The sequence below is a fragment of the Myxine glutinosa genome, chromosome 13, assembly GCF_964187855.1.
Source record: "Myxine glutinosa chromosome 13, kmMyxGlut1.1, whole genome shotgun sequence".
Classification (NCBI taxonomy): domain Eukaryota; kingdom Metazoa; phylum Chordata; class Myxini; order Myxiniformes; family Myxinidae; genus Myxine; species Myxine glutinosa.
This window is the reverse complement of record NC_136273.1, coordinates 1,264,550-1,290,957: the sequence shown is the minus strand read 5'-3', so window position 1 is coordinate 1,290,957 and position 26,408 is coordinate 1,264,550. Positions and strand designations below refer to the sequence as shown.

The 26,408-nt window shown below is 43.4% G+C and overlaps 1 protein-coding gene across 4 annotated transcripts in view; it reads right to left on the bottom strand.

Moving 5' to 3' along the window:
* Positions 1-26,408, bottom strand: part of LOC137438503 (carnitine O-acetyltransferase) — a 152,207-nt gene that overhangs the window by 69,803 nt on the left and 55,996 nt on the right. The window contains exons 1-5 of one of the 4 annotated variants that reach the window (XM_078766931.1): positions 19,104-19,573; positions 18,821-18,926; positions 18,432-18,662; positions 12,306-12,421; positions 12,151-12,204 (exon numbers count right to left, since the gene is read on the bottom strand). In XM_078766931.1, coding sequence (XP_078623057.1) covers positions 12,151-12,204; positions 12,306-12,406 — 155 coding nt within the window. In that variant the 5' untranslated portion in view covers positions 12,407-12,421; positions 18,432-18,662; positions 18,821-18,926; positions 19,104-19,573. Of the gene's footprint in view, positions 1-12,150; positions 12,205-12,305; positions 12,422-18,431; positions 18,663-18,820; positions 18,927-19,103; positions 19,574-26,408 lie in introns of those variants that run through there. The other 3 variants (XM_068133595.2, XM_068133594.2, XM_068133596.2) reach the window with 3 other exon arrangements.

The following is a 26,408-nucleotide window of genomic DNA, read 5'->3' as shown; positions in this document are numbered from 1 at the left end:
TCGTGCAGCCCTGCGTTGGACCTTTGGAGCGAGGGACCTCGTGGTGTGCTGTTGAACCGACGAGGCCTGGTGGTGCTCGGAGGCGGACGGAGAGGGCCGTGGGGCCGTGTTACACTGAAGATGACAAAGACCAGATAAGCCCGAGCTCCGCGATTACATTTTACACGACGAGACAATTATTTTCTTTCGTATTCATATTCCCTCGTCTTGTTTCTGAAGTCGGTGTGTGGGATCCCAATTTAGGTTTCTTATTAGATTTATTATCACGTTTTCCTGTCCCTGCATTCTGTTCAATAAACCCTTGTATTATTTTCCTTTCCCATTCAAACCTGTGCCCGCTTGAGTTGATTGCCCCTACAGGGTCGGGGTGTCGCAGTTAAGCACTTGCGCAGCTTCCATTCTTCTCCTACCTCCCACTCGACCATAGTAAAATCCGTGTTTGGTCATTGCCTCCAAAAAGACCGTTTAGGCCATCCGCGACTCTGGTGTTAACCTGAGTTGCGCGACAGTATATTAAAATGTTACAGTATGACTTGTCAGGGAAAAACCCATTGGATGAATGAATATAAGATCTGTATATATATGAATATAATATTTTTTGCAAATCATAAGAAATTGTAGAATAAAAAAACAAAAAAACAAGTACACATACATTCAAAGTACACCGCCCCCATGCCAAATAATTAAATATCCTACAGCGCGGCATTGCCGGGGCGCCTCCGGTGCCCGGCAATACTGCAGTGCAGCTCATAGAGGCTGCCATGGGAGGGAGAGGTGTACACGGATTGATTCATTAATTGTATAATTAAAATCAATAAAAGATTATCACAAAATATTTTCTTAATCAATTGGCTAATAGCATAACTAAACCACTAGTGCTTCATCCGAAGATGTATCTTTTAGAAATTTAATTAAATAAGTCATTAATACAAAATAATTAATTAATTGATTAATCAATAAACAATTAATCAATTAATCAATAAATAATTAATCGATTAAATGATTAATCATTAAATCAAAAAAATCCTTGATAGTCACATCACTTGGTCACTCATGTCCAAATATTAGCTTCTGAGCTCAAAAGGTGCCTGAAATATTGGCCAAATGAGAAAGAAAATAAATAAATGATTAATAATGAAAAAAAAAAAATCATTAAAAAATTAAATTATTAATCAATTCTTGGTCACTCATGTCCAAATATTAGCTTCTGAGCTCAAAAGGTGCCTGAAATATTGGCCAAATGAGAAAGAAAATAAATAAATGTTTAATAATGAAAATAAATAAATAATAATCATAAAAAAATTAAATTATTAATCAATTCGGTCAGAGAACACATGAACCACCACCATTTCATCGGAATCTGTAACTTTAAAAAAACAACATTTTAGTCATTAATCGAATAATTAAATAATTAATCGATTAATTGATTAATTGATTAATTAATAAATCAAAAATATCCTTTGCAGCCAAATCACCTGGTCATTGGCATGTCCAAATATCAGCTTCCTAATTCAAAAGGTGCCTGCGTTAATGGTCAGAAGAGAAAGGAAATTTGATTAATTAAATAAGTACTTAATTAATCGCTAATAATTAAATAACTCCTCAATTAATTGATTATTCAAAAAACAAAAAATAATGTTTTTGACAAAGGACTTGCTCACTACTGTGCCAAAATTTCAGCTTCCTAGCTCAAAGGATGGCTGAGATATCGTCCGGACAAACAAACAAGAAAACAAGAAAGAAAACAAGAAAGAAAACAAACAAGAAAGAAAACAAACAAGAAAGAAAACAAACAAACAGAGTGAAAACCCGAGTACTCCCTTTCAGCGTGCGTCACTGCCGAGCCCCCTTCGGTGCCCAGCAATGACGATTTGCAATGCCTGGAGATGGCATAGGAAAGGTGCGGTGTACAATAATAGGAACGGACGTATACATGGGGTAGTTGACATGTTTTACAGATGATCAGGTGGTAGGACATAAGGAAAAGAGAAGTTTGATGGGAAGTGGGGAAACACCTTTAAGACCTGATGGATTACACGGAATTAATACTTTTCTGCATTTAGCCCACACAAGAGCTCATTCATATAGCAAATTCGAGTAATTATTGGTTATGTACACAGATGCCACATTCTGTGTCGTCTACCGCCCTCCCAAACCACACCCATCATTCCTGTCTGACTTCTCCTACTTTCTGACCCAGCTATGTTCCCTCTCCCCCTCAATCCTCCTCCTTGGTGATTTCAATATCCACATGGACTCCACTGACTCCACAATAACCACTGACTTCACTGATTTACTCACCTGCTTTAACCTCACTCAACATGTCGACTTTCCTACCCATATCCGTGGTCACATTTTGGACCTTGTCTGCTCCACTGGATTAAATTTGCACCATCTCTATGGCTCTGACCTCACCCTCTCTGACCACTTAGCCATCACTCTGACCATCAACATCCCCGCCCCAACACCAAGGCATTATCGCACAATCAACTTCCGTAAGCTAAACGCTCTTTCACCTACCTCATTCTCATCCACCCTCTCTGAAAAAATGTCCACTTCTCCCTTCATTGACCTCCACACCCCTTCTGACCTCACTGACTACTACAACCACACTCTCTCCTCCTGCCTTGACCAGCTTGCGCCTGTAAAAACCAAAACAGTTTCTTTCACCCATTCTGCTCCCTGGTTTACCCCTGAACTCCACCTGATGAAAACTCGTGCTCGCCAACTTGAAAGACTCCGCAATAAAACGGGTCTCACAGTTCACTCCCAAGCCTACAAGGACCACCTACAACACTACAAAGATGCCCTCTCCCGCGCCCGCTCTGCCTACTACTCTCAAATTATCCACTCTGGCTCCGGAAACCCAAAAGCACTCTTCTCGACAATAAACAAACTCCTCCGCCCCCTGAACACCACCACCCAGTCATTCACAGTAGACAACTGCATCTCGGGTCTCACATCTTGGAGATCTTGGAGACGGCGGCAGGGATTTTCGAAGCTCCACACGGTCTCCACGTTTTTCGAAGTTAAGTCTGTTCACAATTGTATTTTGTCGAAACTGTATTTATCTTTCGGTGTGTGAAGTTATTGTGTGCAACTTTGGTTGTTTCTCGGTGTTTATCTTTCATAAATTGATCGTCTGTTTGCCGTGTCGCGAGCAAGGCCTTGTACAGTGTGCACTGTACAACCTTGAGGCTTTGTTTTTCTCTCAGTGGTCCGTCGTTTGTGATCCAATAACTTTCGTTCTCTGTATTCCCAGTCTTTTCACCCATAGCCTACTTCCTTGTGTAAATCTCAACTCAAAAAAAAAAAAAAAAAAAAAAAAAAAAAAAAAAACATTTCCTTCTCTGTTCTCATTCGTTTATTCATTCTTATTCGTTCGTTCGTTCTTCGACCACGTGTTTCTCCCCCATTTCCCCAGATAGTTTTCACTCATTAACCTTCAATGTTTACACTTTCCCCTCAAGTTATGTATTCCGTCATATTTTATAACACCTTTTTCTTCTTCTTCTTTAAAAGGCTGCTTTCGACTTGCTCACCAAATCAATTCATCCCAAAAAAAATATCCATCTCCTATAGTGCCTTTTTTCTACATTCCCTAAACTCTCCTGCACTCCATCCTCCATCCAGCGTCCTTAAACGTATTTTTAACTCGAAGGTCACAAGAAACTCATTTTGCAATAAATGTTCGTTTCCCATAAATCGTACACTTTCAAAAATCCAATCTCACCCCTCCCCTCCAAATCTTCCCCATAACCCCTCCCCTCCAAATCTTCCCCATCACCCCTCCCCTCCAAATCTTCCCCATCACCCATCCCTTTCAAATCTCCCCCCTTGCCCCCTCCCTCCTAAACTACCCCCTCACCCCTCCCCGCCAAGACGCCCCCTCGCCCCTCCCCTCCTAGACTCCTGCCTCACCCCTCCCCTCCAAATCTCCCCCATATCCCATCCCTTTCAAATCCCTCCCCTTGTCCCTTCCCTCCCAAACTCCCCCCTCACCCCTCCCCTTCAAATCTCCCCACCCTCATTGCTTCTCAATTTCCCCCCTCTCACTCCCCCTCCTCAAAGCGTCCTCCCCGCTTCTTCCCCCTTCAAACTCTCACCTCCATCTCCCCCAACCTTCTGCCTCACTCTTCCCCCTCCTCAAATAACACCTCATTGTGGCTCACCCAATCACCATCAAACCTTTTGTCCGCCCCATCCTTCCCTTTCTCCGAGCTATTCTGAAATCTCTGACACACCTTCAACAGCTCTCCCTACCTCTTCCACCTCTTCCACATCTTACCCTACCCCTCCTCCCCCCTGTTCTGTATCTGATGCTCCCCCTTCCTCTTCATTAACGGTATGGACCTCAAACATCCGGGGCCTTCGTTCAAACTTAACTGATCTCTCCATACAGGTTGCTTCTGTCAAACCAGACGTGATCTGCTTAACAGAAACTTTCCTCCTTTATGATGTCTCTGATTCCATAGTATCTCTCCCGGGCTACTCCCTCCTCCGGTATGATAGACCTGAGCCTCGTCCTGGAGGCGGGGTTGCTATCTTTATCAAAAACTCTCTTCCTCACTCGCCCTGCACTGCACTCTCTCCACCTCACCCCCAGGAATACCTCTGGCTACGGCTTCCCCTTCGCTCCCACCTCTTGTTCATATGTGTGTTGTACCGTCCACCAAACAGTGATGACTCCATCTACATCTCGCTGTCTGATGATATGGACCAACTTCTATCTACTCATCCCAACTCTCTCTTCCTCATATGTGGTGATTTCAACTGTCATCATGCCAGTTGGCTGGGTGTGGGTACCTCTCTCACCAGCCATGGCTCCTCAGCAAAGGACTTCTGCGACTCACTGGGACTGACACAATCTGTCAATTTCCCGACCCGGATCTCAGTCAACGGAACATCTTCTCTTCTGGACTTGGTTATGACAAACTTCCCTGAAAATGTCTGCTGCTCTTCTTCTGCTCCGATCGGATCATCTGATCATGTCCTTGTTAAAGTGGACATCTCTCTGACCATCCTCAGGGAGCCTGCTCAGCGTCGACGAGTCTGGCATTTCACTCAGGCCAACTGGCACGGTCTTCAAGCAGCCATCAATCATCTGGACTGGTCTCCCATCTCTACCACCTCTGACATCAACTCATCCTGGGAATTCTTCCAAAGTAAATTGCTCTCTCTCATGCACAGATTTATCCCATCTCGTCTTCAGTTGTCATACCCTTCCTCCCGTCCATGGTACACGGAATCTTGTGGTGAGGCTGTTGCCCAGAAACAACTTGCCTTCGTCTCCTGGAAAGCAAATCCAACGGAAGGAAATCTCATTTCCTTTCACAAAGCCCGAAACAAGTGTGTGTCCACCCTCAGGAGAGCCAGGAAACAATATCTCTCCGTTCTCAAGACCGAACTCTCTTATCTGTCTCCCTCTTCCAAATCCTGGTGGCGTCTGGTCAAATCCGTTTCTGGTGTTTGTTCCCCCTCCATCCCCTCCCTTACCTCAAACGGCTACACAGCTGACTCCGCACGTGAAAAAGCTGAATGCCTCAATTCTGTGTTTGCCTCTAAATCTTGTGTCCCAAACCCATCCCTCTTTGTACCCACCATACCCAGTCGTACCCTGCTGCTCCTGGACTCCGTGTCCTTTCCTCCTGACAAGGTGGAAAAGTTTCTGTCAACCCTCGACTCTGATTCTGCAACTGGACCCGACGGCATCAGCCCACGGGTCCTAAAATCCTGCTCTGCTGCTCTATCTCACCCTCTCTCTGTTCTCTTCACCCTCTCTTTTGCTCAAGGTCAACTGCCATCTGCTTGGAAATCAGCCAACATCACCGCTTTGCACAAAAAAGGTGCAAAAACAGATCCTAGCAACTACAGACCAATCAGCCTTCTCCCAATTATCAGCAAAGTCATGGAATCCATCATTTCTTCTGATATGAAATCTTTCCTCTTCTCCAATGGCTTGATCTCTGATCATCAATTTGGTTTCAGACCAGGTCACTCTACTCTGGACATGCTGCTTCTGCTGTCTCAACAATGGATGGAGGTCCTCAATGCCAAACAGGAAATTAGAGCTGTCTCCCTCGACATATCACGTGCCTTCGACACGGTCTGGCACCCCGCTCTGCTCACCAAACTCTCCTCCTTTGGTATCCATGGAAATCTCCACGCATGGCTGGCGGACTTCCTCTCTAGTCGTCGTCAACGTGTGGCCCTGAATGGGTTTCTCTCATCTCCTCTTCCTGTTCAGGCTGGAGTTCCCCAAGGCAGTGTTCTGGGCCCCGTGCTTTTTCTGGTCTTCATCAATGATCTCTCTGACTCTCTCGAAAATCCTCTCTATCTCTTTGCTGATGACTCCACTCTCTGCCGCTCCATTCCTCTTCCCACAGATCGGCAATCTGCTGCCTCCTCACTCTCTGAAGACCTGGACAAAATCACAGACTGGTCAAACAAGTGGAACATGTCTTTCAATCCTGACAAATCTCACACTCTTACTATGTCTCTCCGAAAAGATCGACTGGACAACCCTCCCATCTACTTTCTCAACAATCCTCTCCAAGAAGTTCTGTCGCTCAAGATTTTGGGTCTCACTATCTGCCATGATCTTTCTTGGGAAAACCACATTTCCAAGCTGGCCTCCAAAGCCAGTCGCCGACTGGGCATCCTCCGTCGTGCGAAGTCCTTCCTCGGCACACCTGAGCTCCTCACCACATACAAGGCTTTCATCCGCAGCTCAATGGAATACTGTTCTCCCCTATGGGCCGGTGCTCCTGCCTCACACCTAGCTCGGCTTCACGCTGTTGAAACCAAAGCTTTCAGAATTATTGGAATCTCCCGCGATGAAGCTATCTCTGAGGGCCTTTCACTCACTCACCGCAGGCAGGTAGGTGGTCTTTCTGTCTTCTACCGACTCCTCTCCGGCCTTGCACCCCCAGCTCTCTCTGTGCTCTGTCCCCCAAATATTCCTACAGGTCGCACAAGATCTGCCAGCAACCCTCTGATGGTTAAACTGCCGAAATCTCGGCTCTCCGCTCACCTTCACTCTTTCATTCCTCTTTTCTCCCGCCTCTGGAACAAACTCCCTCACTCCCTTCAATCCCACTCCTCCCTCCAGGTCTTTAAAACAGCTGTTCACCACCATCTCTTATCTTCCCCCATCCAAAACCTTGATCTTTTCTACCCCCGCTAATTCACCCCAGATCCACCTTGTTTGAAATTCCAACTTCTTTCCTGGAAGTCCTGGCAGTGTCCATATGTTTTATACCTCTCCCACTGCCCCCTTCCCACGCCCCCCCCCCCCCCCAAAGCCCTCGCCCTCTCTCAGATCTCTCGATGTCTCCATGTCTCTCGGTCCCTGCTCTCAAATGTTGTGTTTGTGTCCTTCCCCCTCTCTCCCCATCTTGTCTACCGCTCCCTATGTTATATGTTTTATGTGTTGGTTTGTCTTTCTGTGTGATTAATGTTCGCTCTTTCACGAGCCTCGATCTTGTATCCAAAAAAAAAAAAAAAAAAAAAAAAAAAAAAAACTCCTTCCTCTCTTTCTTCCAACGCAAAATTGACAACATCTACAACAGCTTGACCACCGCCGCACCCGCTCCCCCTCCAACCACCTGCCCCCCCTTGTCCTGCCATCCCCTGTCTCGGTTCTCCCCAATCTCCCCTACTGACCTCTCTGAACTCCTCATAGGAATGAAAACTGCCACCTGCACTCTTGACCCCATCCCCTCCAGCTTTGTCAAAGCCTCCCTCCCTGCTCTCTCTCCACTTATCATTGCAACAATAAACTCCTCCCTGTCTACAGGCATCGTCCCACCTTCCCTCAAAATTGCTGCTGTTACCCCCATTCTAAAAAAACCTGGTCTAAACCCTGACACCCTAAACAACTTCAGACCCATCTCCAACCTACCCTTTCTGTCAAAAGTTTTGGAACGCGCTGTAGCCACTCAACTCAAACATCATCTCTCTGCCAATAACCTGTATGAAACATTCCAATCCGGATTCCGGTCCAACCACAGTACTGAAACTGCTCTCCTCAAAATCACCAACGACCTTCTCCTCTCCTCTGACGCTGGCAACCTCAACATTCTCGTCCTCCTCGACCTCAGCGCTGCCTTTGACACCATCGATCACACTATCCTCCTCACCCGACTTGAATCCACCTTTAACGTTACCGGCACTGCCCTCTCTTGGATTAAATCATACCTCTATGACAGATGCCAGTTCATCTCCATCAATAACTGCAAATCCCCCACTGCTCCCCTCCCCCAAGGTGTCCCCCAAGGTTCAGTTCTTGGCCCCCTCCTCTTCATCCTTTACCTGTCCCCGCTCGGTCACTTAATCCGCCGTCATGGTCTCCAATTCCACTGCTTCGCCGATGACATCCAGCTTTTCATCTCCACCAAGTTCGTCTCCACCGACACCCACTCTATCCTGACAAACTGCATCACTGAAATAAAATCCTGGCTTCAAATCAACTTCCTCAAGCTTAACTGTGATAAATCTGAAATAATCATCATTGGCCCAAAAACGCTCACAAAATCCACCCATAACTTTGCCCTCAACATCGACGGTATCCCAGTATCCACCTCCCCTCACATCCGGAATCTTGGCGTCATCTTTGACCAAACCCTTTCCTTCGACAAATACACTAAACAGATCACAAAGTCAGCCTTCTTTCACCTGAAAAACATTGCCCGTCTCCGCTCATCCCTCTCCTCCACGGCTGTAGAAACCCTCATCCACACCTTCATCACCTCCCGTCTGGACTACTGCAATAGCCTCCTCTATGGTTCACCCTCAAAAATCACCAATAAACTCCAATACATTCAGAACTCCGCTGCCCGTCTACTCACCCATTCCCGGACCCGTGACCACATCACCCCCGTCCTTTACAAGCTTCACTGGCTCCCCATCCCCCAGAGAATCCAGTACAAAATCCTCCTCTTGACATACAAAGCCCTCCATAACCTGGCCCCATCCTACCTGGCTGACCTCCTCTCCAGACACACTCCCACCCGCAACCTCCGCTCTGCTGGTACAAACCTCCTGACCCCCTCCATCCGGACCAAATTCAGATCCTGGGGGGACAGGGCCTTCTCCATCGCTGCGCCCACCCTCTGGAACTCACTACCTCACACCATCAGAGACTCCTCCTCACTCACCACATTCAAAACATCACTAAAGACCCACCTGTTCAACACTGCATTCAACATTCAACCCACAGCATTTAACCCCTGACTATCTCTTCTCCTTCTCCCTCCTTTTGCTTTAAATATTTCCCTATTGATTCTTGTCTTTTTTGAAATTGTTGTTTTCATGTATTGTTATGCATTATGTTTGCCACTCTGTCAAAGCGCCTTTGGGCTTCTGGAAAAGCGCTATACAAAATAAATGAATTATTATTATTATTCTAGTGAGAATGGAATACCATTGGAGGTAGTTCCTTTTGGTTGAGATGAATTATGTAGTCGTTTCCCAAGGATGCGAACAGCAGTGTCATCTAAGGAGATCGTGATGCCAGGTGTACAAGGTTGGGAAAAAGAGGGTATAAATGTAATTAATTTGAGGATAGTTTTAACCCCAAAAAGGATTAGTTTGCTATTTTCGACCTCTAAGTCGCGAAAATTCTAGGAAAAACTTTTGGAGGCTGGGGTGCGTCTATTATGAAATTCATTTTCACCATTCTATTTGTGATCTTGATTGTATTGTGCATTATCAAATGCACACCAGTGCTAGTTACTAAATGCTTCACTGCTAAATTCTTCACAACTACATCCCCAAAACCTCCAAAACGCGAGGAGACTTTTTGGGAGATGTGCATGATTGATTTGTATCGATTCCATTTGACGTTACACTCTCACACTTCCCTTCACCATTTAGATGGCTCCTGACATGGAAGCCGAAAGAACCATTGGACACACTGCTACCACAAATAAGGAGATACTGCCAGACGATGGGCTAAGCAAAGTGGCCTACGTTGAAGACCTTTATTCTCCTGTTCAAACACCCGCCCGGACTAAGAGATGGTATATCCGTGGAGAACTATTTGGCCAGGGATCCTCAGGTGAATTTGGTAATAATTTAACCTGAGGACCGAACAAAAACAAGAACAGGAATTATTTGTGGAAGCAAGTTTAAATGAAGTCAACCTGTGACTCAAACAATTAATTTGGACACTTCTATATTGTGGTCATGGATATTGACCAAAAGGGAGGAATTGTGGAAGAAAATTAATTGCGTATGTAATTTGTGTTATTGAGTGGATTTCCTGGAGCCTTGACCTGAAGTTGCAAACACTTAAGTTTTAATTGTATGCTTAATTAATGCATATATTAATCTGCGTTAAGTGTATTCTATTTTATTTGTCTGAGAGCCTTTGGACAAGTTTGAAATCTGTGCAACTGACGAACTCTCGCAGAGCTGGCTCATTGAAAACCCCTGAGGCAATGAGCCTGCTCGTCTAAGATTGACTTATCGGCACATCAACCAGTTTGAAGTTCTTTAATTAAATATCCATAGGATTTCATGTTACCTTTGAAAAGGATTTAAAACGTTTACATATATATTAAAGATTTAAAAACATAGAACAAACATTTAATTGTTAGTAAGTCTGTAACATGTAACCCTCTGAACTGAATCTTGTAACTATGACTTGTAACCCTCTGAATCTGAACTCTTGCACTCCTCTTTTCTCCAGGCGGGAGATTGGGACAAAAACAGATGTCCTCCGTCACGCTAGCATATTGTTATTTTGAAGAAGCAGCGAGCTTTGTTTATATTGCAAAACAACTGGAATCTCTGTTTGACTTTACACTTTACACTCTAGAATTTCTGTTTGATCACGAATGACTGTTAAGCTTTCTTTGATGCTGAAATGTTATCTTTTCTTCGGCCCCAAATCTATTTTTTCCTCCTCCCCTCTGACCCTCTCCTGACCTCACGCTTTTCATCTACAACCATAAATAGCCGTGTAAAAGCAAAGTTGTCGAGATTCTCATTCTAGTTTGCCTGTATTGAATGTTGAGTACTGAGAATCCTGCTTGGAGATTTTACTCTGTTCTTGTATGTGTTACTTTGACGAGATCTCTTACTGAGAATTTCCGTATGGAATTGAAGTGTGTGTTTTGTAATACCCTTTGTAAAAGTGAATTGAGATCTCCCACGTTTCATTAAAAATCAGTCGATTGTCTTCTGAACAAGTTTGGACATTAATTTTTTAGTCTGTCTATCACTCAAGGCTAAATTAATTAGTTCCACATCACTACCTTCGAGACAAAACAAACCGTATACTACCTTTGACACAAGACAAACCGTATACTACCTTTGAGACAAAACAAACCGTATACTACCTTTGAGACATGCGGGCAATTGTATCAATTTCGCAGAATCCCATTCGGGGTGACAAACGGAGTCACATGTTTCCAACGGGTGATAGATCAGTTTATTGCCGAAAATAGACTTTCTGATACCTATGCTTACCTGGATAACATAACAGTCTGTGGCAAAAGTAAGGAACAGTATGACGCTAATCTTCACAAATTTCTCGACGCTGCCAAGAAATTCAACTTAACCTTCAACTCTGATAAATGCTCATTCTCTGTTAATCCCCCCATTGAAAAGGACCTTAATGGTTTTTGATTCATGCAGAATGAAGAACTAGTGTTGCTGGTGAAGGCTAATGTTTATTTGCATCAGCAGGTGGCAGAATCCATCGGGAATTCATTGAACGTGGGAACAACATAAGCAATTCGAGCAGTCCATCCAAGACATGAAGGCCTAATCACTCTTCCTCTAACTAAACTAAATCTCACACTAATCACCCTCTAAACTAAATCTCTCACTAATCGCCCTCTAAACTAAATCTCTCACTAATCACCTTCTAAACTAAATCTCTCACTAATCACCTTCTAAACTAAATCTCTCACTAATCACCTTCTAAACTAAATCTCTCACTAATCACCTTCTAAACTAAATCTCTCACTAATCACCTTCTAAACTAAATCTCTCACGAATCACCTTCTAAACTAAATCGCTCACTAATCACCCTCTAAACTAAATCTCTCACTAATCACCCTCTAAACTAAATCCCCTCTCAATCAATGACGCTCTAAATCACTCTCTCGATCAAAATATTATTAGACAATTTTTACTCACGTGTCCAGTAGAATTTTGAAGTCAAGAACACCAGCGATGAGCTTTGCTGCAAACCTGAGGAGACAGAATGAAGGACAACAGCTCATACTCAGCCGTACCCTAACAACACTGCTTTCATGTAAGAGATGTTGAAAATCTGGCTTATTGTGACTCACTGCAATTGCCCTTGTGTGTCTTGAAAGTCCTGTTTGGGAAGCACCACACCTGGACTGGAGTGGACGACCAGTGGAGTTTGGTTAGCCAAGTACTTGTCCATGAGCCAGTTTGAGAGCTGATTCACATACACACATGCGTATGTCTATTATTCATGAAGTTGTGTCGCTTACACATGCTTCAACACTTAAATGACTTAAACAACCCAGATAGTCCTGGCCCTGCTCATAACCCCATATACAACTCATCCGCAAGAGATTTTGAAACTTGATTTGAGTTATTGGACCATTTACCATTAAAAATCACACAGGTGCTTCTTTGGAACCGGCTGCGAATGGCCGCTAGGGGTGAAAATCCTAGATGGCCGCCAGTAGCCATGTTGAAAATATAAATTTTGAACCACTCACCATAGAAGTATGTGTAATACCTTGTTTTATGGGTTTTTGGGTGTGGGGAATCCATTTGTGACATCATTTACATGATTGAAAGCCAAGGTCACATGCTAAGGTCAAGGTCAAGGTCAGAAATCACAAAAAACGGCCAAAATCGCAGTTTTACACACATCGAGAAGCAGAATATAAAGTATAACTCACTATATAAAAGTTTATGATGTAAATTATACTTTGCCTATATGATTGCTTTGATGGAAGGTCAAGGTCATGCTCTGGATGTTAAGACCATGACAATTTTATTACTCATTACCAATTTGCCACTGACTAAGGTTGTTTTATACTCTGCAGGTGTGTAGTGCATATGTGTATCCGCGTAGACGTGTCTGATTCTGTCGACATTGTGCTCACTGATCGCCCCTCGTCATCCACTCCGAGTGGTAAGTATATATGATTTTTCACAAAAATTGTTTCTTTTCTAGATACAGGGTGTCTTAGAAAAAAACAGAACCAGTGTTATCACAAGTGTTGTTATGCTGCTGAACCATACTTTTCAAATCTCTATCAACTTGTGAAAAAGAGGGCCCCATTTTTTTCTGTCTGTGATGATCTGGGGACACCCTGTATATATAGCATGGATAATTTGGTATCCATAACACAGTCAATTATTAGCTGTTATTGTACTGAACTCGCATTTTTTAGTACTTTTTACAGTGTGTAATAAAAGCCCTCTTGTCTTTGTTCCAGTGTATCCTATATTGTGTCAGTGAGAATGGCGGAGAGCAGCAGCCAGAAGTCTACTCCTTTGTGTGCACCTGTTGGAGTGCTACTGACGACTGGTATCTCAAAAGAGTTTGATCCCATGAATTGCATCATCTGCCAGGAAGCTGGTGATAAAACTACTAAATTAACACAACCGAAAGAAGCTGGTCAAGACAGCATGAAACGTGCTGCGTCAATCAGGAAAGATGTAGTGAGCAAAAGATTGAAAGGAGCAGAAGAGGAAGGTACACCATATGTATATCACAACACTAACAAGTGCTTCGAGTGGTATACTCATAGGCAGAAATTGAATGCAATGGAACAGGGTAAAGCTGTAGGTCAGGATGAAATGGAAGTGACCAAAACTGAATCTATAAAGCCCATGCTGCGCCGCAGCTCCATCACACCGAGGGAAGCAGCAAGTTCTGAGAAAGACCCAAAGCAGCTGAAATGCATTGTGTGTGGCAGTGATAGGGTACAGGTAAACTGTGCATCCCTGAGAGACAAATTCAGAATTAGTGAGCGAGTTGCAGCAGAAAATTTCTTGATTTCAACTAAACATTTGAAAGTTGAGGTGTTTTGTAGAGTTGCTGGGCTGAACAGTGTTGAGGATGTATTTGCATCAGATGTGTATTGTCATGCCATTTGTATCAGACGTTGCCTGCATAAGTATGAGCAAGATGTACAATCCTCTCGCAATATTCCTATTGAAAAATGCAAGTCAACTTCTGCAGTTAAGCAGACTTTATTTTTGCAGGCCTTAGAGCACATTGAGCCTCTTCTGCAAAAGGGGTATGGTTTTACTGTCAAAGACATTACGAGTTGTATGTATCATTTAGATGACACTGTACATTTTATAATTTACAACCGAGATGTAAAAAAGTTACTTGATGGCCATTGTGGTGATCGTATTCAATTTGCTCCAAATCCTAGGCGAAATGAATCTGAATTAGTTTTCTCTTCCAAAATCACAGCCGTGGATTTAGCTGTTAAGATTAAAAATCTTGATGTTGTTAAACACGTTGGTGAAACATTGAACAAAGCTGATAAACAGGTCGATTATGGCCTGGACAACAAGTTCTGTGATGCCGAGGAGCTCAAGCATTCTTGCGAAAACAATCCAATGCCTGATGAATGGCTGACATTCTATTCAGCATTGTATGGCATTCCCAAATCTCTGATGGCCAAAATAGAAATGATGCAAATGCCAGCTGAGGAAGAAGATGCAGACTGTGATGATGGTGATGGCACTTTGTCTGATGAAGAGGATAGATGGACTGTGAAAAATCGGCATTCACAACTTAACTGTCATTTCCAGATGGCATATAACCATATTCACCACGGCCGAAGGAAAACACCACGACACACAATGCTCGGACAATATATACAGACTTGGCATTTAATATGGAATTTTTTTTTTGTGGGGGTGAACTTACTTTTCAAGATGACTTAGAACCAAAAGTTCATTGGAATTATGTTGAAATTATTCCAGATTTTGTTAATGTGACCTTTAAAAGAAACAAAAACCACATTTGACATTTCGAAGCAAATAAATTGATCCTTGAAAGTGATGTAAACTGATATCGAACTCAATTCATGGACAGTACTGTGTTAAACTTCTGTGCGTTTTCCAGAAGTATCTCTTTATTTTGCACATTAGCCCAAATTTTTTTTAACAAAAACAAAAGTTTAATTACGACTGCGATTACGGACAGTAAAATTACAGTTCAGTACTTCGTTTAACCCCCACGAGCATTCAGGAGAGCACGTACACGTCGAGGCATGCTGTTCACGAGATTTGCCAAGGTTTGGACAGGAATCGCTTGCCATGCAGTGTCAATAGCCTGCTGCAATTCACGCACAGAGGCAGGCTGCTGGTCCAAGTTGTCGATTTGACGCGTTAATTCTTCCCACAAGTTCTCGATCGGATTCATATCCGGGGACATGGCAGGCCACTCCATATGCTCTACACCACGGTCAGCAAGGAAGTGTTGGATCATGTGAGCACGATGAGTCCGTGCATTGTCATCTTGGAAGACAAAGTTTCCTCGAAAGGCTGCACGAACAAATGGAAGCAATGTTTCTTCCAGAATGGCCCTATGCTTGAACTGGTTCAGGTTTCCATTAAGAACAACCAGGTCAGTTTTGCCCCCTGCATGAATAGCAGCCCAAACGGTCACCCCACCACCTCCAGCTTGGACTCTTGGCACAATACAATCTTCGTTGTAGGCTTCATGCACTTGTCTGCGCACTCGGACGCGGCCATATTGATGATAGACCAGAAATCTAGACTTGTCACTGAAGATCACGTGATTCCAGTGTCCTGGCTGCCATTGACGGTGCTCTCTGGCCCACTGCAATCGGTGCTAGCGGTGTTGTCTGGTCAGACGTAGCTTTCTCAGGGGATGCCTGGCACGATAGCCTGCTTGAACCAGTCGTTGGTTGACTCGCCTTCTGGATACAGACACATTTGTCAGTTGCTGCCACTCAGCCCTAAGCCGATTAGCTGACTTGGTACGGCCATTGCGGACTAACCGGTGCAGCTGGCGATCATCCCTCCTTGTGGTTCTGTGGGGACGTCCTGACCTCGGTATTGGAGTAGGGACACCCCTCTGAGCATTTCGTTTCAGGATCTTTGACACCTGACCTTGAGTGATGCCATACTGCCGAGCAATAGCATGCTGTTTCATGCCAGAATTTCGTAAAGCCACCACTCCATGACAAACAGCATTGTCTTGACGGACCATCTCCAGGGGAAGCGGCAATAACTTTTGTAGACGTGCAGCAGTTGTTTTCCACTAATACAGAACGCAACAACCCTTATATACCCAATTGTGAAGCCAATCGTCAAATGTACCTGTCCGTACATTTTGTCACGCCACCTGTGATATAATCCTGTTATTGACTTCTTGCTGCGACAAACAATCAGTGACATGGTTCTTTTAACAAAGAAATCACCGAAGCGTAAAATAAACTCACCAGATTGATATACCGAGTTCAGAAAGTAAACCCAAGTCAAGAAAAAAAAAAAATTCCATATTAAATGCCAAGTCTGTATATTGGAAGACACGCAGCAGTGAGATGCTCACAACAATAAACAGGGTAGGGGTCTCGACCAGCTACAATGAAGTGAAGCGATCAATAAATCTCATGTGTGCCTACACAGTACAGTCATCAGAGGCCATTGAAGTGCCCATTCCAAGCCATTTTTCTGATGAGGGCTGGGAATTTGGTGCCTTTGATAATGAAGACTTCAAGGACAATTCCTCAGTTTCAGGTACCCACAGCAAACATTATACAGCACAAGTGCTCTACCAGGAAACCACTGCATTACCTAAGTCAAAACCCTTCTGTATCAAGCATGAATCTCTCAAAACTTTTGTGTCCCTCAAAAGAAAAACTTTCTTGTCAAGTTGTACCCTCTCTCCACAAACCCGTGGTGAAACCTACCTTGCCACCCAACTTTACGCTGGTAGAAAACATCCAAGTGGACATTTTATCTGATGCTGAGGAAGCTGCTGAGCAGTCAGCGAATACTGAGTTCCTCATCTCACTCATTCGCTGTGGACTCCCACACTCAGCTCCTGCTCCTGGCGAGTTACCCCCTTGGGATGCACTGAGCAAGGTGGGCACAAAACATGCAGCACTCGATTGCAGACCTGCAAGGTTTCTCTCCAGCTTTGGAGAGTCTCCTGTTCTCTCTGAAGTGGACATACATCAAGCGGAACAATACCTCGTCCATGTATGGGCCGGTGCGAGAAGGAAACCCACTGCAACTGCATTTGATCACTTGAGACAACGTCCACAGGCATTCAGTGGTAGGGCTAGAAGAACTACCACCCACATCCAACATCATCCGGGGACGTTTGAGGAGGGCATTCTACGTGATCCGGAATGCCTTGACCTTGCTAGCTGATGCCAGTCAGCTTGACCCTATTCATTATGGTTGGATCAACCAAGACCTGCCCCTTAAGTCTCTGAAGCCGATCACCACCAAAATTCTGACCCTGTGTGGCTGTAGTGGGAAGTGTAACTCAAAGTGTTGTTCCTGCAAAGCAGCAGAAGTTATGTGTGTGATCTACTGCCATAAGAAGGTTGTTGAGCCCATCTGTGTGAAGAAATAAACAAATGCCAAGTTCCCACCTTAGCTCTCTCGTCTGGGCATCTGACTCATATACCATTCATTTTTCGTCATAATTATAAGGAATATGGCTTATATGCAGGTATTATATGGCACTGTAATGTAGCTTTTTTAAAATATTTTTTAGATTGTGTGTTCTAAAGAATGATTAAAATGTTCCAATTCATAAGTGAACAATGTGTATGCCGACGATATTGTGAGCCAAATAAAATGAGAAGTTGTAAAATAAACAAGATTTGAAAAAACTACATGGCCTCCACTTATTCCCACAGTCAGTTAAGTTGCAAAACATCAGTAATTGTATCACTTATCAAACTTTGATAGTCTGCTTCTCGATGTCTGTGAAACTGCGATTTCGGTCGTTTTTTGTGATTTCTGACCTTGACCTTGACCTTAGCACGTGACCTTGGCTTTCAATCATGAAAATGATGTCACAAATTGATTCCCCACACCCAAAAACCCATAAAACAAGGTATTACACATACTTCTATGGTGAGTGGTTCAAAATTTATATTTTCAACATGGCTACTGGCGGCCATCTAGGATTTTCACCCCTAGCGGCCATTCACAGCCGATTCCGAAGAAGCACCTGTGTGATTTTTAAAGGTAAATGGTCCAATAACAAATCAAGTTTCAAAATCTCTTGCGGATGAGTAGTATACGGGGTTATGAGCAGGGCCTGGACTAAGACGGATGTCTAACCCAGACGGTTCACAGGTGAGCACCCTAACTGAATGAACGTTTCACCCCAGTCTGCAACACATCACCTCGTACATGCTCCCTCATTTTGTAAACTTCGCCCCCCTCGTAAAATCCCTTACCCCTTATACACGCACCCCATACCCAGTTCTCGGTCTTCTGCGCCTTCATCTCGAGTCGCTGCTGAAGTATTTCTCCCAGCCCTCCAGGTCGTGCAAAGTCTTGCAATAGCTTGCGGGTGTACTTGAGCTCCTCTTCCGAGACAAGGGGCTGGAGAGAGGCCAGGTAGCGCTCGAGCGTCTGCTTTTGGGGGGGCACGGGAAGGCGCTGAAGTGCCGTACGGTCTCGCCTAGTGATAGGTTCGGGGCCTAGGGTGGGTTGTGTAACGGTGCGAGTGGTTAGTATCAGACATGACACCAAAGAAAAATGCAGACCTCGTGATGAGAAAGGTTCAGCAAGACCCTCTGGAGAGGAAGGTTAACTTTGTCCCAATTTCATGTGGATTCCATGGTTTAATTAGACTTACCGGCCAAAGGACCTGGAGAAAGGAAGCAGGCGATGATCCCAACAGATGGAAGACCAGGCTGCCATGCTGTTTGGCAGGAACATGTGCTCTGCCACTTGCATCGTACCTGAAAGGAGACATCATAAACGACAGGTATCAACAGGTACTAAACATCAATCAGCATCCTGCACAATAGTCAATTTTACCTGCCGGCACATTCCATGCGGCAGGTATTGCATACATTTCAGAAACGATTTTCAGGAATGAACACTTGTAATTCCGATTCCTAAAAGAGCAATCATACCTGCTTTTGTCTGAAACACATTGATGTAGAAACAAATGGATGGACACGCCCTTTCTGCCCTGTTATGACGTGTCATGTGAATTCAGACGATTTGAAAAGTTTATCACTTGCTTCAAATTTGTTTGTCAAACTAATGGCAGATTCCCTTCTATTGTAATTTTCAAGTGTTCTTCGATACCCTTCCTCACATGTTAATTGCGTATTGGGTGAATTTGCCATGTACTCAAACATGTATTCCGACTTGTATGTCACGTGTTACCACCAGTCACGTGTTGAACGAAAACGTTGTTCACACACACAAGCCTTTGGCAACCTCGGTAGATTTCTTCGTCCTCTAGTGAAAGTCAAAGAGTCACGAGTTGAACACCTCACCCTAATCCCGGTCCACTGATTCAAATAGGATGGAATTCCCTCCCAATGTTATATCCACCGCACCCCCACCCAACCCCTAGACCCATCACTACAATTACAACAGTTGTTCAATTCCTACTGCTTTATGGGGATCCTCCTACCCTGTTGTGCTCCGATACGGACTCTGTCCCCTCCAAGCCCTTGGCCATCACAGTGCTTGGCAGGCAGACAACACTGTACTAGACAAACAGCAGTGCTCTGGGCACCGGGCCCAATCCCTCACTCGGAGCATTTATCACTCTGTTATGACAAACATTCCACAACTATCGACAACAGGAGCAATAACAAAAAGAACCACCCAAACAACCGCATTCTCTCAATGTCCTCTATCTGTCTAGTCATTCCATCAGATTAAAAATACAAAGAAACTAAAACAATAACATCCTCAACTTTTATCATTCAAACAAAACTTCACTTTCATACTTCACTTCACAATCCAAAGAACGAGATTTCTTTCTAACCTCTATCAGGTCTGACCACCCTCTCCTCGATCAGGTCCAACCACCCTCTCCTCTGTCAGGTCTAACCACCCTCTCCTCTGTCAGGTCTAACCACCCTCTCCTCGATCAGGTCTAGCCACCCTCTCCTCTGTCAGGTCTAACCACCCTCTCCTCGATCAGGTCTAACCACCCTCTCCTCTATCAGGTCTAACCACCCTCTCCTCGATCAGGTCCAACCACCCTCTCCTCTATCAGGTCTAACCATCCTCTCCTCTATCAGGTCTAACCACCCTCTCCTCTGTCAGGTCTAACCACCCTCTCCTCTGTCAGGTCTAACCACCCTCTCCTCTGTCAGGTCTAACTACCCTCTCCTCTGTCAGGTCTAACCACCCTCTCATCTGTCAGGTCTAACCACCCTCTCCTCTGTCAGGTCTAATCACCCTCTCCTCTGTCAGATCTAACCACCCTCTCCTCTGTCAGGTCTAACCACCCTCTCCTGTCAGGTCTAACCACCCTCTCCTCTATCAGGTCTGACCACCCTCTCCTCTGTCAGGTCTAACCACCCTCCTCCTCTGTCAGGTCTAACCACCCTCTCCTGTGTCAGGTCTAACCACCCTCTCCTCTGTCAGGTCTAACCACCCTCTCCTGTGTCAGGTCTAACCACCCTCTCCTCTATCAGGTTTAACCACCCTCTCCTCTGTCAGGTCTAACCACCCTCTCCTCTGTCAGGTCTAACCACCCTCTCCTGTGTCAGGTCCAACCACCCTCTCCTCGATCAGGTCCAACCACCCTCTCCTCGATCAGGTCTAACCACCCTCTCGTCTGTCAGGTCTAACCACCCTCTCCTGTGTCAGGTCTAACCACCCTCTCCTCTATCAGGTTTAACCACCCTCTCCTCTATCAGGTCTCACCACCCTCTCCTGTGTCAGGTCTAACCATCCTCTCCTACAACAATTAATTATTCAAATTATTTCCACTCTTCATCATTCAAACAGAGGCCGACATTGTGTGATGTTCACCATCCAAGTCTTCAAGATCCGAGCAAACCATTCCGGGTCTTCATGGCCGAAGCCCTAAGCGACCATATGCGTCTTCCTCGCACCATTTCTTGAACCAACTAAACTCTTCTAACACTTCACTTAGTGTTCAAATACATGAAGCTTCATTCAGGCATTCAACCTGCTGCTTCCACTCTTCATTCACACTCCTCCACCCTTTGAAAAGCTTCATGCCGACGTTTTTTCACACCTCTGACTCAAAACAAACTTGTGGTTAAATAATAACAGGATGTTGTTAACCTGCTCACAAGGTGATATTACACGTTATCTCTTACCATTGGAATCATGGGAAAATTACCCAACTTGGGAAAACAGACATGAAGTTGGGGGAAAGAGGAGAGTCCGGTTCTAACTCTTAGTTAATAAATCACGTGTCAGGTTCTTACTCCAAGTTAATAAATCACGTGTCAGGTTCTTACTCCTTGTTAATAAATCACGTGTCAGGTTCTTACTCCTTGTTAATAAATCACGTGTCAGGTTCTTACTCCAAGTTAATAAATCACGTGTCAGGTTCTTACTCCTTGTTAATAAATCACGTGTCAGGTTCTTACTCCTTGTTAATAAATCACGTGTCAGGTTCTTACTCCAAGTTAATAAATCACGTGTCAGGTTCTTACTCTTAGTTAATAAATCACGTGTCAGGTTCTTACTCCAAGTTAATAAATCACGTGTCAGGTTCTTACTCCTTGTTAATAAATCACGTGTCAGGTTCTTACTCCTTGTTAATAAATCACGTGTCAGGTTCTTACTCCAAGTTAATAAATCACGTGTCCGGTTCTTACTCTTAGTTAATAAATCACGTGTCAGGTTCTTACTCTTAGTTAATAAATCACGTGTCAGGTTCTTACTCTTAGTTAATAAATCACGTGTCAGGTTCTTACTCTTAGTTAATAAATCACGTGTCAGGTTCTTACTCTTCTATATATATAAAGTAGAGTTGGCCTCTGTGTCTGTATCCTGATCTATCTACGATCTCTAAGATCTCGAGAACCCGTGGACGGATTTGCGAGCGGAAAGTACTGTTCGACTCGGGATGGTCCCAGGAATGTCACGGAGACATAAACATTTAAAAAATTTCGGGTTTTAAAATGAGCGTATTATTAGCACTAGCAGAAGAGAGAGGGATTCGAAGGGAGGGAGCGCAGCGCTTCTAGCGCTTCTGACTACAGCACACCTTAAAATTAAAAAAACTTCGGGTTTTAAAATTAGTGTGTTACGCGTAATTAGCGCTAGCAGAAGAGGGAGGGAATCTAAGGGAGGGAGCGCAGTGCTCCCTCCAGCGCTTCTGTTAGCGTAATTAGCGTATTTCGGAACGTTAATTTTTCAACTTCATTATTCGGAATCAGTACGTCCCAGAGAACCTTCGTAACGTTACTTTTTCAACTTCATCCGATTGACATGGGACCAACGGCATGTGACAAAGAGTGAAACATACAGGCTACATTTATTTGACGACAATGAGTTCCGACTTCCGACCTCGGTGGGATGACAGGCTGAGTCAACCCCCCTGGTGTGAAGGGGGAGGAGGAGGGGAGGGGGAAGAGAAGGGGAGGGGAACGAGGGGGAAGGGGATGGGAGGGGGGGAGGGGGAGGGGGAAGGGGGAGGGGGAGGGGGAAGGGGGGAGGGGAGGGGGGGGAGGGGAAAGGGGGGGGAGGGGGGAGGGGAGGGGCCCTTCTTCCCCTGGGCACCCCCGCACCCTTCCCTCCCCCCTTCCCCTCCCCCCTCCCCCCCTTCCCCCTCCCCCCCATTCCCCTCCCCTCCTCTTCCCCCTCCCCTCCTCCTCCCCCGCTTCCCCCTCCCCCCTCCCCCCCCCCCCCGTTCCCCTCCCCTCCTCTTCCCCCTCCCCTCCTCCTCCCACTCCCGTGCAAAGCCGGGTACCTCTGCTAGTAGTTAATAAATCACGTGTCAGGTTCTTACTCTTAGTTAATAAATCACGTGTCAGGTTCTTACTCTTAGTTAATAAATCACGTGTCAGGTTCTTACTCCTTGTTAATAAATCACGTGTCAGGTTCTTACTCCTTGTTAATAAATCACGTGTCAGGTTCTTACTCCTTGTTAATAAATCACGTGTCAGGTTCTTACTCCAAGTTGATAAATCACGTGTCAGGTTCTTACTCCTTGTTAATAAATCACGTGTCAGGTTCTTACTCCAAGTTGATAAATCACGTGTCAGGTTCTTACTCCTTGTTAATAAATCACGTGTCAGGTTCTTACTCCTTGTTAATAAATCACGTGTCAGGTTCTTACTCCAAGTTAATAAATCACGTGTCAGGTTCTTACTCCAAGTTGATAAATCACGTGTCAGGTTCTTACTCCTTGTTAATAAATCACCTGTCAGGTTCTTACTCCAAGTTAATAAATCACGTGTCAGGTTCTTACTCTTAGTTAATAAATCACGTATCAGGTTCTTACTCCAAGTTAATAAATCACGTGTCAGGTTCTTACTCTTAGTTAATAAATCACCTGTCAGGTTCTTACTCTTAGTTAATAAATCACGTGTCAGGTTCTTACTCTTAGTTAATAAATCACCTGTCAGGTTCTTACTCCAAGTTAATAAATCACGTGTCAGGTTCTTACTCCAAGTTAATAAATCACGTGTCAGGTTCTTACTCTTAGTTAATAAATCACATGTCAGGTTCTTACTCCTTGTTAATAAATCACGTGTCAGGTTCTTACTCCAAGTTAATAAATCACGTGTCAGGTTCTTACTCCAAGTTAATAAATCACGTGTCAGGTTCTTACTCCAAGTTAATAAATCACGTGTCAGGTTCTTACTCCAAGTTAATAAATCACGTGTCAGGTTCTTACTCCAAGTTGATAAATCACGTGTCAGGTTCTTACTCTTAGTTAATAAATCACGTGTCAGGTTCTTACTCTTAGTTAATAAATCACGTGTAAGGTTCTTACTCTTAGTTAATAAATCACGTGTCCGGTTCTTACTCTTAGTTAATAAATCACGTGTCAGGTTCTTACTCTTAGTTAATAAATCACGTGTCAGGTTCTTACTCTTAGTTAATAAATCACGTGTCAGGTTCTTACTCTTAGTTAATAAATCACGTGTCAGGTTCTTACTCCAAGTTAATAAATCACGTGTCAGGTTCTTACTCTTAGTTAATAAATCACGTGTCAGGTTCTTACTCTTAGTTAATAAATCACGTGTCAGGTTCTTACTCTTAGTTAATAAATCACGTGTCAGGTTCTTACTCTTAGTTAATAAATCACGTGTCAGGTTCTTACTCCAAGTTAATAAATCACGTGTAAGGTTCTTACTCTTAGTTAATAAATCACGTGTCAGGTTCTTACTCCAAGTTAATAAATCACGTGTCAGGTTCTTACTCTTAGTTAATAAATCACGTTTCAGGTTCTTACTCTTAGTTAATAAATCACGTGTCAGGTTCTAACTCCAAGTTAATAAATCACGTGTCAGGTTCTTACTCCAAGTTAATAAATCACGTGTCAGGTTCTTACTCTTAGTTAATAAATCACGTGTCAGGTTCTTACTCCAAGTTAATAAATCACGTGTCAGGTTCTTACTCTTAGTTAATAAATCACGTGTCAGGTTCTTACTCTTAGTTAATAAATCACGTGTCAGGTTCTTACTCTTAGTTAATAAATCACGTGTCAGGTTCTTACTCTTAGTTAATAAATCACGTGTCAGGTTCTTACTCTTAGTTAATAAATCACGTGTAAGGTTCTTACTCTTAGTTAATAAATCACGTGTCAGGTTCTTACTCCAAGTTAATAAATCACGTGTCAGGTTCTTACTCTTAGTTAATAAATCACATGTAAGGTTCTTACTCTTAGTTAATAAATCACGTGTCAGGTTCTTACTCTTAGTTAATAAATCACGTGTCAGGTTCTTACTCTTAGTTAATAAATCACATGTCAGGTTCTTACTCCAAGTTAATAAATCACGTGTCAGGTTCTTACTCCTTGTTAATAAATCACGTGTCAGGTTCTTACTCCAAGTTAATAAATCACGTGTCAGGTTCTTACTCCTTGTTAATAAATCACGTGTCCGGTTCTTACTCTTAGTTAATAAATCACGTGTCAGGTTCTTACTCTTAGTTAATAAATCACGTGTCAGGTTCTTACTCCAAGTTAATAAATCACGTGTCAGGTTCTTACTCCTTGTTAATAAATCACGTGTCAGGTTCTTACTCCAAGTTAATAAATCACGTGTCAGGTTCTTACTCTTAGTTAATAAATCACATGTCAGGTTCTTACTCTTAGTTAATAAATCACGTGTCAGGTTCTTACTCCAAGTTAATAAATCACGTGTCAGGTTCTAACCCCAAGTTAATAAATCACATGTCAGGTTCTTACTCTTAGTTAATAAATCACGTGTCAGGTTCTAACTCCAAGTTAATAAATCACGTGTCAGGTTCTAACCCCAAGTTAATAAATCACATGTCAGGTTCTTACTCCAAGTTAATAAATCACGTGTCAGGTTCTTACTCTTAGTTAATAAATCACGTGTCAGGTTCTTACTCTTAGTTAATAAATCACGTGTCAGGTTCTTACTCTTAGTTAATAAATCACGTGTCAGGTTCTTACTCCAAGTTAATAAATCACGTGTAAGGTTCTTACTCTTAGTTAATAAATCACGTGTCAGGTTCTTACTCGAAGTTAATAAATCACGTGTCAGGTTCTTACTCTTAGTTAATAAATCACGTGTAAGGTTCTTACTCTTAGTTAATAAATCACGTGTCAGGTTCTTACTCTTAGTTAATAAATCACATGTCAGGTTCTTACTCCAAGTTAATAAATCACGTGTCAGGTTCTTACTCTTAGTTAATAAATCACGTGTCAGGTTGTTCTTACTCTTAGTTAATAAATCACGTGTCAGGTTCTTACTCTTAGTTAATAAATCACGTGTCAGGTTCTTACTCTTAGTTAATAAATCACGTGTCAGGTTCTTACTCTTAGTTAAAAATCACGTGTCAGGTTCTTACTCTTAGTTAATAAATCACGTGTCAGGTTCTTACTCCAAGTTAATAAATCACGTGTCAGGTTCTTACTCTTAGTTAATAAATCACGTGTCAGGTTCTTACTCTTAGTTAATAAATCACGTGTCAGGTTCTTACTCTTAGTTAATAAATCACGTGTCAGGTTCTTACTCTTAGTTAATAAATCACATGTCAGGTTCTTACTCCAAGTTAATAAATCACGTGTCAGGTTCTTACTCCTTGTTAATAAATCACGTGTAAGGTTCTTACTCCAAGTTAATAAATCACGTGTCAGGTTCTTACTCCTTGTTAATAAATCACGTGTCAGGTTCTTACTCTTAGTTAATAAATCACGTGTCAGGTTCTTACCCCAAGTTAATAAATCACGTGTCAGGTTCTTACCCCAAGTTAATAAATCACGTGTCAGGTTCTTACTCCAAGTTAAT